The sequence below is a fragment of the Asterias amurensis genome, chromosome 14 (assembly GCF_032118995.1).
Source record: "Asterias amurensis chromosome 14, ASM3211899v1".
NCBI lineage: Eukaryota > Metazoa > Echinodermata > Asteroidea > Forcipulatida > Asteriidae > Asterias > Asterias amurensis.
This window is the reverse complement of record NC_092661.1, coordinates 10,268,169-10,282,396: the sequence shown is the minus strand read 5'-3', so window position 1 is coordinate 10,282,396 and position 14,228 is coordinate 10,268,169. Positions and strand designations below refer to the sequence as shown.

At 37.2% G+C, this 14,228-nt stretch overlaps 1 protein-coding gene across 1 annotated transcript in view; it reads right to left on the bottom strand.

Moving 5' to 3' along the window:
* The window catches only part of LOC139947215 (glutamate receptor ionotropic, kainate 2-like), a 92,074-nt gene extending 89,992 nt beyond the window's left edge, over positions 1–2,082 (bottom strand). Inside the window, 1 exon segment of the mRNA XM_071945087.1 lies at positions 1,593–2,082. Within this exon segment, the coding sequence (XP_071801188.1) occupies positions 1,593–1,674 (82 nt within the window). The 5' untranslated portion in view covers positions 1,675–2,082.
* Positions 2,083–14,228: the final 12,146 nt, after the last annotated feature.

Here is a 14,228-nt window from a genome sequence, read left to right as displayed (position 1 = left end):
GCTATAATTATGACCATACTATGTTTGTTGTAATTTTGTTCGTCTACTCTTTTGATATGTTATGTAAACATGATCATTCTTGCACTGAAAATGGTTATATCAGCTATTTTGTAGCTGTCTATTGCGTGTTCTTAGTATAAACAAAAAAGTATTAAAAAAATATTTATCTACATTTGAAATAATGATCAATTTGACAGACCTTCTGTACTTGAAAGCGGTCAGGAACGTCAGCCGTGTTCACCTTCCTTTTTTGAATCAATTTCTTTTTTCAATCACCTGATTTTTAAATTAAATTCTATACTTTAACTATCTTTACTGTAATATAAATGCAATATAAATATAATTTAATTTAAATAATTGTCGGTCTTTAGTTGACAGGACACACACAGACAAGTTTATGACAAGCGAATGGTTCGCAGTTCCAACGTGCATTTAAAATTGTTCAATAAAATATACTTAGTTTTAATAACTTTTCATGGATCATAATTGGTACATACGTGTTGCATTGTGTTCTAAGTTTTGAGTTGAGTTAACAAATTTCTATTTGTAAACAGAAACATTTTACATCTTACATCACAAGTCACAGTTACGCTGTGTGTCTCTTAAGGTCATCAAATTACCATAAAACACATGTTTCATATGGGTTATTAAAACTTGGACTATGTTTTTGATGCAGTGTGTGCTCCAAGAGACCTATGGTGTATAAACTATACGCCAGCCCCAGACGGTACGTGACCGGCATGAGTGGTCTGTACATGGACGGACGGGGATCAGCAAATAGTGGCGAAACAACAACGAATGTGTGCTCGCGAAGTGTGGCAAACATGTAAATAAAAGGAACATGTTAAGAATAATCCCATAGTCGTGGGATTATAACTGCTTACAACATGTACAATCACCGTTAAGCACATAGACGAGGATACAGAGCAACTAAACATGTTCTGTTTGACATCTACAAGCTAGAACACGACCCAAGAGCCCGCGCCGGCCGGTATAGCACAACTTGCGATTATGCCCCCTAAACTTCTAATTGAATACATGAATAGAATTTTGAGTTGGGTGTGAAACAACCGAAAGGAATGAGACAAGACTTGAGACAAAACCGGTGACTCCACGATTGAAAAAAACCGGAGAGAGGGTTATTTCCGGAAGCGGTTTCCTATCCCCGGACTGTCTCTCTGTTTGCATTCGATTAGAGAACCCTTAGTCCACTCTTTCATGAGTGTCTTCCCCTGTCATCTACAAGAGCATACTTCAACAGGCATCTTTTTGTTACTCAGTTTTAAGGCCCTTCCCCCCAGGGGGAGCAAAAACCTCTTGTAATTGTTTCCGCTGATCCTTGAGAGACTTTCTTATTTTGAAGATCTGATGAGGAGAGAGGAGGCCCCGAAACAACTCAGCAGGGAGTCGGGCTTGCTGTTTGTCAGAACATTATCGACTACAACTATAAGGTAGTTCATTTCTGATTGTTCTCTCTACATTCAGCCTACGCGGTTCGAATCAATACCGTTAAGAAAACGGTAAAAGTATAATTTGTTTAAATGACGCAGTGCAAATAAGTTAAGAGTTTACAGTTCAAAAAGATCACTTACCCAGCCTGACGGATTCCGGGAGAGAAAACGCGGTTTGGATGCACAGAAGCCAAAGGAAGATCCAAATCCGATAGAAATCCATGGCAGAGAAACAGAATAAAGCCGTCCTTCGACAACAAATAAAAAAACGATGTTCTGGATTAGCCTCGGGCAATGAAATGGCCTACGTAACGCCTTTGTGGTTGAACTCTTTTGTTGCGGCTTTTTTGGGTGGAACACCTCACTTGTAATATTCCTTTAAAGGTTACGCTTCCACGCTGATGATGTAGTGGAATCCCTCTCGAGTTGCCAAAACGTCCTGCCACGCCCTCCGGTCGTAAAACTGAAAGTGGTGGCTATCGTACCCCGATAGCAACGAACTCTACTCTCGGTCGATTTATCTCTCTCGGTATGGATCCGTGATGTGCAACACACTGCTCTAGGCGTCTATCCTGTAAAATAAGCCCAGTAGAAAAATAACATGAGTCTGTGTGTGAGTGCTCACCATAGGGCATATAGCACGCTAATGAATGAAGAATGAGGCAGAGTAGAAGCTGGGATAGAGAGAGTGATAGAGACAAAATTGTAGCGTGGGATCTAGACGCCCTAAAGCGGAACCGTGCTCCCTAGCCTACTAGTAATTAGATCAAGGCGTGTATTTGATTGGCTGGTCGTACGGAGGGATGTGGTATGGACAATGGATGTATCACTGGGATGAACCTATGGGAGATGGGGCCATGCAATCGATAAATAACGGGAGAATGGGGAGGCATGGACAAATGTATTAACGGTTTAGTTACTGGGTGACGATTATTTACTTGTGTACACTATTGTCAATGAAGCAGGGCGGTACTGCTGTCAGCTGTTGCACAATAAACATGTTAGTTGTCGAATAATGTTATGTATGCTTGTTTTTATTTTTGGTTTTTGCGAGTTATACAAAACTTAAATGAAAACCAACAGTTAAAAATACACTTCAATTCTATTAATAGGAAAAAATGTTGATGTTTTTTTTCAAGTAAGATAGAACTGAGCACAGTCCACTAGTTACTTGTTCGGATTCTGTCCATTGTCAAATATAAATATTTTAAGACACATTAAATAAACATTTATTAATTGTTTGGGGTGCAGGGAAATTGACATGAAAACCTATACTGTCAAAAGATACGTACTCCACTTCTTATAAAAGGGAAATGACGTATATTATGATGATGTATAGGTTGTAGTTCAAATGATCACAATGCACTAATTATCAATAAACATATACAAGTACCAAACCAACTTATGATAATAGCCCTATTGTAAGGTTCCTGTCATAGTCAAAGTATAGACATTCTTTAGGCATAATAGAAACGCGCATTTTGCGAGGTATACATGTGTGTAAATGAAAACCAATGTTAAAAGTACACTCCGCATAATCAATACGCGTTAAAGGAACACGTTGCCTTGGATCGGCCGAGTTGGTCTTTGAAAAGCGTTTGTAACCGTTTTTTATAAAATGCATATGGGTAGAAAGATGTTGTAAAAGTAGAATACAATGATCCACACAAACATGCCTCGAAATTGCGTGGTTTTCCTTTTACTTCGTCGACTAACACGTCGGCCATTTATGGGGGTCAAAATTTTGACTCCCATAAATGGCCGACCATGTTAGTTCGCACAGTAGAAGGAACACCACGCAATTTCGAGGCAAACTTGTGTAGATCATTGTATTCTACTTTCAATACATCTTTCCAACCATATGCATTTTATAAAAAACGGTTACAAACGCTTTTGTTTTGACCAACTCGTCCGATCCAAGGCAACGTGTTCCTTTAAAGGAACTGGGGTCGATTTCACAAAGAGTTAGGACTAGTCCTAACTAAGGACTAGTCCTAGGAGATATACAAATTGCATGGATGGTCCTAGGTTATGACAAGTAACTGGTCCTAACTCGAGATAAGACTAGTCCTAACTCTTTGTGAAATCCACCCCTGGAACCTTAAACCTGAAACCTGAAGACACTTTTGGTTACTACTAAAAGAAAACTGTAAGCATAACAACTTACTTGGTAACAAAGAGCAAAGGAGAGCTGTTGACAATATAATACATTGTAAGAAACGGCTCCCTGTGAAGTATTAAACGTAGTTTTTGAGAACGAGGCAATTTCTACATTTTTTGTTTAAAGAGACTTCTAGATTTGTTGAAAACCACAGACAGTAATACACATTATGCATTCTTCCCGGAATAAAACAATGACCAATTACACAAGACTGGTGGGCCACTTGAAAGCCTCTGTATTAAAACAACCACTTTTGTTTGCCTCACAACTTCGACAAAATCTGCCAACACGTTTCTCGAGGGGTACATAAATATAAAGCTAATATTTACCCGAGTATGACAGGCTTGCACGAAAGGGCAAGTGAAATGCGCTCGATAGCGGAACATCCAGCTGATGAGAACAGCTACGGTACACACTTCACTCTCTGGACTTCAAAATTAGAAATCAAACAATATTAGACTGTTGGACGTTAAACAAACAAGGCAATTTGAGTTATGGCCCTGTATGTTTTATTTGTTGTTGGTCTAGTGTATATTTCAAGAGCCCAAACAATATTGATCGGACATGCGTTCAGCATTTTTGTGAACTAGGAATGCTCCGTAAACATTATGCATATCGCTTGTCAAAAGTGAAAGGTTTGTCTCTAAAGAAAGACATATATAAATGCCTTATGTTGGCATAGCTGTAATAAATGCAATTTCCAATCAAGTATGCCTACCACTCTACATAGTCTTAACTCTCAGAACAGATCTGTTTAAAGAATGTAATTACGAGGACTTTGTGCATTGAAGTCATCATTGACTATACGTGCGGCACCCATGGATCAGCCAATAGGGTGCCCTATTCAAATGACGTCATGAGCAGAATGTCTGTGTCTCTCTAAACATTCAATGGGTTCAAAAGTACAAACATATACTGCAAACCCTTTCAAGGCAGTGGACACTATTGGTAATTTTACTCATACTAATTATTAGCATAAAACCTTTTTTGGTAACAAGTAATGGGGAGAGGTTGGTAGTATAACAAAATGTGAGAAACGGCTCCCCTGAAATAATGTAGTTTTCTAGAAAGAAGTAATTTTCCACGAATTTATTTGAGATCTCGAAATCAAGCATCTGAAAGCACACAACTTCGTGTGACAAGGGTGCTTTTTCTTTCATTATTATCTCGCAACTTCGACGACTGATTGAGCTAAAATTTTCACAGGTTTGATACTTAATGCATAATTATGTTGAGACACACCAACTGTGAAGGCTCGTCTTTGTTACCAATAGTGACGTGTCTTTAATAATGACCTACCGGTACGATACCAAGGCATTGGCACAACACAGTAAGCTTCTATATTGACCAAACTTTTTGTTTCAATGGACTGAAAATCTCCTCTTGCCATAGAAGCATTTCACAGTTAAACTGCAACAGCACATTGGGGGGGGGGGGGGCTCTTCAGTGAGCTATTAATGTATGAACACATTCCTACATAGTTCATGTCATACCATGGTAACGATAGGTACACACGTGTATAGCATATTGGGATAATCTTTTGGAATCATCATTATTGAGTCATCTTAGGTTTTTTTGTGTAATTAGTATACTCGGTGTAATTACTAACCAAGGCTGAGTCATTACACCCTACGCGCTGCGGTTGTAATTAGCAGGATTATAAACATGATTGCTGCATTAATGACCTAAAGACATTCTGCAGCTGCACCGGTATGACTGGTATGGATGGCAACAATTGGATATTTGGTTTTATTCATTTTATTCATTATATTCATCCTTTGACCTGTGATTGTTATACACTCAGTGTTCGGAACCGTCACAGTCACGTCCAAATGTTCTGTACCCGAGACCCAGAGGTAAAACAAAAGTACCCCGTAAAAAAATTATGACGGCCAGGGTGCTCCACAAGAAATTATGTGTACAAAGTCTATATGGGAAAATGTTATGTGAAGGGTCAATCGAAAGAAAAAGAGGGATGCATCTTTTAGATTAATTAATTTATTTATTTAGTTATTATTATTTGTTTAGGGGGCTGGTCACTCCTCTCCTGTTTACCGATTTCAGAGCCTGGTAATTATTATAGATTCCAGTGAGTTGCACGGGGATTTGTAAAGAATATATATATATATATATAAAATTAACGTATAAAACAATATTTCAATCTTTGGAAACTAGGGTACTGGTACAATTTAACCAAACTAATTAGTTCAGGTCTAGACTCGCATTATTTTGTACAATAAAGTACACGATACCTCCTAAAGGCACGCTTTCCGTTATTTCTTTGACCGACATCCCCCCGTTCATAAAGCACCACTTGAAGCCTGGCCCCGCTGCCAGTCAACTCAAATATGGATCTAATCTAAGAGGTTTCGTGTTTCCAAGGAAAATTACTCCTACCTTTTAGTAGATTTTTGTGTGTAAAATATTATAAATTGCACACAAAATTGCAGATTTAAATTTGTATAATTGAAAATCTTTACTTATCAATGTTGTTGTTGATAAGTTTTTGTAAACTATTAAGTAATGCTAATAATATTTATTGTTATTAACATTTAGCATTATTATCAAGCAACAACTCGTGAAGCTGCCTAATACATGATATTTGATATTTGACCCTTATGAAACCGTTCGAAAATTTGTAGTAAGAACAGGGGCTTTTGTATACCCTGGACAACTTTGGAAAAAGTCAAAGACTAGTATATTTTTGGCTTGGTGTGTCCCAACATAATTGTATATATATATGCATAAATCAAACAATCTTTAAAAATTTGGACTAAATTGGTCATCGAATTTGCAAGAAAATATAGAAGAAGAAAAAACTAATGCACACATTTGATTTATATCAAAATGAGTATCGTGGCTGTTGAACCTGTTAGACAATAAACAATAATTTTATATTCGATAACTGTCACAGCTTTTTTCAGTCGTTTTGAAGTTTACAGTTTGGCAATAGGCAGCAGTGGGCATACATCAAACTGCACACGTGTCCTCTCAATCAAACGTCGACACGATTTGACCAATGTCAGTCACAACTGTGTTCTTGACGGGAATGGCCGCCACGTGTGTACGGCAAGAAGCACTTGGCTGTCTTAAAGGCAGTGGACACTATTGGTAATTGCGCAAAATAATGATTAGCATAAAACCTTACTTGGTAATGAGTTATGGGGAGCTATTGGTAGTATAATACATTGTGAGAAACGGCTCTCTCTCTCTCTCTGAAGTAACATAGTTTTCGTGAAAGACGTCAGTCATTTCCACGAATTTCGAGACCTCAGATTTAGAAATTGAGGTGTCGAAATCAAGCATCTGAAAGCACACAACTTCATGAGACAGGGGTGTTTTTTCTTTCATTATTATCTCGCAACTTCGACGACCGATTGAGATCAAATTTGCACAGGTTAGTTATTTTATGCATATATTGAGACACACCAAGTGTGAGAAGACTGGTCTTTGACAATTACAAATAGTGTCCAGAGTCTTTAATACCAGTTTAAATCAATTTGTGTCAGAATAAACTATAAATATAAACTTGCGAATACAATGATGTTATCATCTATGCTGGGTGAGTGTCTGTTTTTTTTTTTTCACACTTTACAAAGATTCAATTATTGTTGTCTCATAAATATTGACAATATTTTGAATATCAGAAGGGAAATATTTTGCTACAAGACATTATAATTTCAATCAAATAAAGCTTCCGGGTCAAAACGGACCCAGATTCTGACCTGACCCATGTTTGGGTTAGACTGACACTGAAAGTCATTACCTAATGTAGCTCAGATTCTGCGTCATCATGACACATTTTTGCGTTATTTTCAACGTTTTTATTTTATTTACAAGAAAATAAGATTAATCCACGTTATAGCGACTTGACAGCGGGTACCAACCGCATTCTCTGGCCGCAACATTCGTGAATGGACACCAACCCTTAGAAATCTGAGAAACAACTCACGCGTACATCATTTCTCAGATTTTTTTAAATTTGATTCTTTCAGTTTCATTCTTGACGGGCAACATGTAAAATTGCTTGATATGTTTAAGAAGGCGTTGGAGACCAGGCACTCGGGTAATCTGACAGCTCTATCAGGAAACTGAATATCTATCCTATCTTGAAAGATAAACCCTATACCTCCCCGATGTCTGATCCCAATGCCTCAATTCCTCTCTAGCTACGATAACAACACAGAATCACATTAGCGCTACCGGCCGGCCTCCCAAAACACAGTCCCGGTAGGGACAAGATTCTAACGGTACTTGATTTCCCCAGTGAACACATCCCAAAAAGTCTTCCCGGGGACACAATTTTGCTTGCGAAAATATTTTCATAAAAATGTTCTTGAAGGGAGATGACCCCGTTATTGTAACACGGAGACCCCTCTTGGAGCAAAGCCTAGCCGCACTTTCAAATTCCGCTTATTTTTCTTTCAATTCCGGAGAGCTGAGCTGACAAGTGTTTTTCCTGAAGTAAACGACTCCACAGAACGCGATCTTCACAACAAGACGAAGCCCACCATTTAAAGATCATGTTACAGATATATGAGGGAGCCAATTCTCCCAGTTTGCATATTCCAACACTTGAATAACCTAATGAATTTGGGAAATGCTGTTACTAATTTTTCACTTTCACCTAATGTAAAGGCAAGTTCAGAGACGGTGCTAAATGTTTTGTTGTTCTGTTCCTGTACATCTTGTATTTTAAAGGAACACGTTGCCTTGGATCAGACGAGTTGGTATATAAAAAGCGTTTATATAACCATTTGATATAAATTGCATATGGTTGGAAAAATGTTTTTAAAGTAGAATACAATGATCCACACAAATTTGCCTCGAAATTGCGTGGTTTTCATTTTACTTTGCGAACTAACACGGTTGGCCATTTATGGGAGTCAAAACTTGGACTCCCATAAATGGCCGACCGTGTTCGTCGACGAGGTAAAGAGAAAACCAGGCGTGTTTGTGTGGATCATTGTATTGTACTTTTAAAACATCTTTCCAACCATATGCATTTTTTATTAAACGGTTACAAACACTTTTCAAAGACCAACTCGACCGATCCAAGGCAACGTGTTCCTTTAAAGGATTTGGGTACTTTTTAAAAATGTCCATAGATTTACTTTAAACTTACATGGTTTGGAGATAATGATAGTGGAAAGCTTCCCTTCAAATATTACCTACTGAGGTGTTGTAGTTTTTGAGAAATGAGTAAAACAATGTCCTGAAAATACGTTTGTATAATGCTTAAAATAATTTTGGTATCATGAGACCAAAATTATTTTCATGACATTGTTTTTTTTTTACTCATTTCCCAAAAACTACAGCACCTCAGCACGTAATATTTTTAGAGAAGCTTTCTACTATCATTTATCTTCAAACTGTGTAAGTTTAGTGTAAATCTGTGGACATTGTGTTTTTTGTCCTACAAAAAGTACATACACCCTTTAAACATTTTTCGTAGACTTTGTGTTTTACGTTTTTGCAGATCGTCTAATGTGAGCACTTGAAAACATGAATTTCACACTGTAAGTGTATTAAAGGGTTTGAGTACTTTTTTAGGACACAAAACACATTGTCCACAGATTTACATCAAACTAACACGGTTTGGAGATAGTGGTGGTAGCTTCTCTTAAAATATTACTTGATGCATGCAGTACTGTAGCTTTTAAGAAATGAGTAAAACAAATAATAACGTTTGTCTCATTGATACAAAAAGTATGTTATCATGTACAAAAGTATTTACCAGTATTGGTATATAAAATGTATCACTAAAATAATATGGTGCATGGAAGGGTTAAAGGAACACGTTGCCTTGGATCGGTCGAGTTGGTCTTTGAAAAGCGTTTTGTGACCGTTTGTTATAAAATGCATATGGTTAGAAAGATGATTTAAAAGTAGAATACAATGATCTATACACAAACATGCCTCGAAATTGCGTGGTTTTCTTTTTACCTCGTCCAATAACACGGTCGGCCATTTATGGGAGTCAAAATTTTGACTCCCATAAATGGCCGACCGTGATAGTTCGCGACGTAAAACGAAAACCGTGCAATTTGAGTGATACTTGTGTGGATCATTATATTCTACTTTTAAAACATCTTTCTAACTATATGCATTTCATAACAAACGGTTTCAAACGCTTTTTATAGATCAACTCGTCCGATCCAAGGCAACGTGTTCCTTTAAGCAGCTCTATGAAGCTGAGCCCTGTCTATACCAAAGTAACACTATCTTCGAACCATTTCGTCCAGGCAGTCAATGTCATGTTGCTTTGGAAACATCATCCATGCATTTCCGATGCCACGACTGGCACGACGCATTACTGTCATAACTTGAGATAAACCATCGGCTTATAGCTTCACAAAATAAATCTCAATAAAGATACCGGAAGAATGTCCACAGTCAACATAACAAAAAATATAAAAGGCAAGCCCGGAAGCTTGACTTTGTAAAGTAGTCGGAATGACCCCCCAAACACAAAACCAACCTCGCTCTTATCCGTGAACTTGACGCAATATCTTTTCACCGCCTGCCGAGAAATACCGGTGCTGATATAATACCAGTCACGTGTTTGAGGGGGGGGGGGGGGGGGGCTGGTGGTGATTTGGGGCTATGTCAGTTCCATGAGCTTGATCTTGAGCCGTCAAATATGTTGGTTTTTGAAATGAAAATACTGATTGCCGAAATCACAGAATAACAGTACATAGGGTAAATGAGAGTACTATTTTTTTTTGACTGTTTTTCACAAATAATTGTAGTATTTGTTATTATTATTATTATTATTATTATTATTATTATTATTATTATTATTATTATTATTATTATTATTATTGTTATTGTTATTAATATTATTATTATTATTATTATTATTATTATTATTATTATTATTATTATTATTATTATTATTATTATTATCATCATCATCATCATCATCATCATCATCATCATCATCATCATCATCATCATCATCATCATCATCATCATCATCATCATCATCATCATCATCATCATCATCATCATCATCATCATCATCATCATCATCATCATCATCATCATCATCATCATCATCATCATCATCATCATCATCATCATCATCATCATCATCATCATCATCATCATCATCATCATCATCATCATCATCATCATCATCATCATCATCATCATCATCATCATCATCATCATCATCATCATCATCATCATCATCATCATCATCATCATCATCATCATCATCATCATCATCATCATCATCATCATCATCATCATCATTATTATTATTATTATTATTATTATTATTATTATTATTATTATTATTATTATTATTGTTATTATTCATGGTTTATTTATTAAAACACTGCAACACAGCGGCTACAAGCCGAAATGCACAGTTTACAAAATATACTTAATAATATAACGTATGTATTAAGCACTAGTGGTGTACTCATTTCAGTGTCTCTACTTTGTGGTTCAATTTATTATAAGTATATGTGTTCAGTTAGTAAACGACGACGAATGTGTTTGGGGCCGGCCGGCAATTTCTTTTCATACGGTCCAATAACTGCTACTTCATGAAAAATGAAATAAAATGGGGAATCAACCAGGTAGACAAAATGGTATCACTTGGGACTTTAAGTGAACTGTTGATGCCATCAGTCTGTTGAAAAAACAAAGTTTGCACTGTGCTTGGTTATAGGGTAAAAAAGTAAAGCAACTATTTTGTCTACACAAGTGTTTTCCCGGTTATTTTATGCAGGCCACTCAAATAGCCTTCAAATTTCCCAGAAATCTCTAGTTGTGTCTACATAAGCTGGATAACACGAATACCGGTTACACGTGGCTAAAATGAACGGCTGTAAATATGTTAAATATAATAACAATTTGCATGCCTCAATATGAAACTGAATGATAGGTTTCACTGCAAAATGGAGGCAAGAACGCCTTAGGACGAACGCACGTAAAAGGGGTCAAGTGAAAATACAGGCTCTTTTGATTGCCAAAAGGGTGGACACCTGAGAACAAGGGAAGTCCACATGGTGTATGGGGTTCGTGTGGACTTAATTACACAAGTCCACACATTTTTTTTTATAGTGTATAAAATTAGGTTATATTTTCATTACAGACACTTGACACTATTGGTAACTGTCAAAGGCCAGTCTTCTCACTTGCTGTATCTCAACATATGCATAAAATATGCATAACTTATGCATAACATATCATAACATATGCATAACATATGCTCAACATACGCATAACTTGTGAAATTTTGAGCTCAATCGGTCATAAAAGTTGCGAGGAAAAACAGCTTTGTCACACGACAAGGTTGTGTGCTTTCAGATGCTTGATTTCGAGACCTCAAATTCTAAATCTGAGGTCGATTACTTCTTTCTCGAAAACTACATTACTTTAGAGGGAGCCGTTTCTCACAATGTTTTATACTATCAACCTCTAACCATTACTCGCTACTAACTAAGGTTTTATGCCAATAATTATTTTGAGTAATTACCAATATATGTGTCCACTGCCTTTAAGTATACATAACAAAGGAATGTACACAGAGTGACTGCAACTATGTTCATTTATTTGTAACCTACCGAAGCGACTTGATTGCAGACTGAAAATAACTATTGAAATAACTATTCTCAATAATATTACAAAGTGGACTTAAGTTCCTGCGCCTACGTGAAACAACTACAGTGTATCCCCTTTACATTTATAGTATTCAGAATGGAACCACGTTCCAATAGTTCTCAAAATTGTAATAATGTGTTATTCGTGTGGCCCCAAACCCCACTAATGTTAACCTGCAAAAGACATTGACGTTATTTTTACGAACGGTGGAGTTTTGACGAACGCAAATCTGACAGTCGGTAGATCGTTGGTGAGGCCAGTCACTCGTCGAGGCTTATACTCATTAGGGAGCCCCCAACCCCCAACCCCCGCGATCTACATTAGATCGTGGGCGTCCAACATGGTTCTCAATAACCTATAATGTGATTGAAATGATCACATTAAAGGGTGTGCACTTGGAGGATTGGGAGTAAAAATCATGTTCTCTTCTCCACATATTTTTTTGTATTCTGCTCTACCAGCCAGGGCAGCCGGCTCCTAGTGGATGATACCCATGCCATCTTCATGGAGAAGTGGTGACTGTTCATTTGGCTGGATTGCTAAAATCAGTTTAAGTGATGTAGCCCTCACCTTGAAGTGGCTGTTCAGCTATTTAATACGGCGATCTCTCGTTTAAAACTAAACAACATTGGCTATGAAATTACACGGCTTAAAAATGGCTAAGGTGGAAAACCACACTGAATAACTTTTCTGTTTAAAATGCTTGTTTTTTAGAAATGCGTAAAACGTCTCCTTTTGAATGATCACGAGTCCACAACTTGATGTTTGAAGTCTGTAAAAACTTTCCAAGTTTTTTTTGTACGCGATCGTTGCCAGATTTTGCGTCACAAAAATGCGTATAAATAGGTCTAAAGTAATTTGCTAGGTAGTTTTTGTTGTTGTTGTTGTTTTTTTGTTTCTTTGTTTGTTAAGTGCAAGGACTTTTTTATTTCATACATTTGCACTCACAACAAACAACGAACATACAAAAAACAGAGGACAAAACGTAGAAACATTGTTGTTGTTGTTGTTGTTGTTGTTGTTGTTGTTGTTGTCATTGCTGTTGCCGTTGTTGTAGTTGTTATTGTTTTCTGTTGCTGTTGTTATGGTTGTACTTGTGGTGGTTGTTTTAATATAACTTTTGTGTATATTTATTTATTTTAAGGCAGAAGTTACCGTAACGGTTTTAATAGATCTACAGTTTGGACCAGGGATAAACAAATGTAACCATAAACCAATGTGTGTTAGGCACTGAACATAACATGCAGTACTTTCCAGAGTCATGAAAACAAATCACACGCATATTCTTAACTAAAGCTTATAATCAGTTTAAAACAGTGGTGGGCTTTATAGAATAGTCATTACGATGAATCATTACTTCCGCATTGATACACTTAAAGTCACTGTGTGTCACACTCGCACGCACTCGCACACCAGCAGAGAGAGAGAGAGAGAGAGAGAGAGAGGAAGCAGTGTTTATCCGTCACACCGAGAGACGTGTGTGGAACTCTTCCCCGCAAGATGATGTTCTAAGAAAATGCACTTGAAGAAGAAGCAAGAGAGAGGACAAGCTGGAAGTGGAGCTTATTTGCCTGACGGCCAAATTGCTAAGATGGATTACTCATTGACTAGACGTGGAATGCCGCGACCCTCTTGACAATTCATTATGATTCCATTAACTATATAGAGTGAAGTCGTATAATCCTTAAGATGCGGCAAAGGAGGAAAGGAAAAGATTGGGCAGAACGGCTGCTTCGGATGTAGCGTTAGTACTACATCAACCTGTATATCACTATTAAACGCTTTACACTGGGTTGAACCCGTAAACTGTCTACTGTGAATACAGTTGTTTCAATCAGGCTAGGTTTAATCGAGGAAGCATTTGATTTGATTCAGTTATGATTCTAAATTGGGATAATCTTAATTGGGTTTTCTAAATCGGGAATAAGTTCACTTGACAAACATTCGAATCAATGCAGTAAATTGTTGATGCTAACTTGATCATTTTCGCAGCTGGT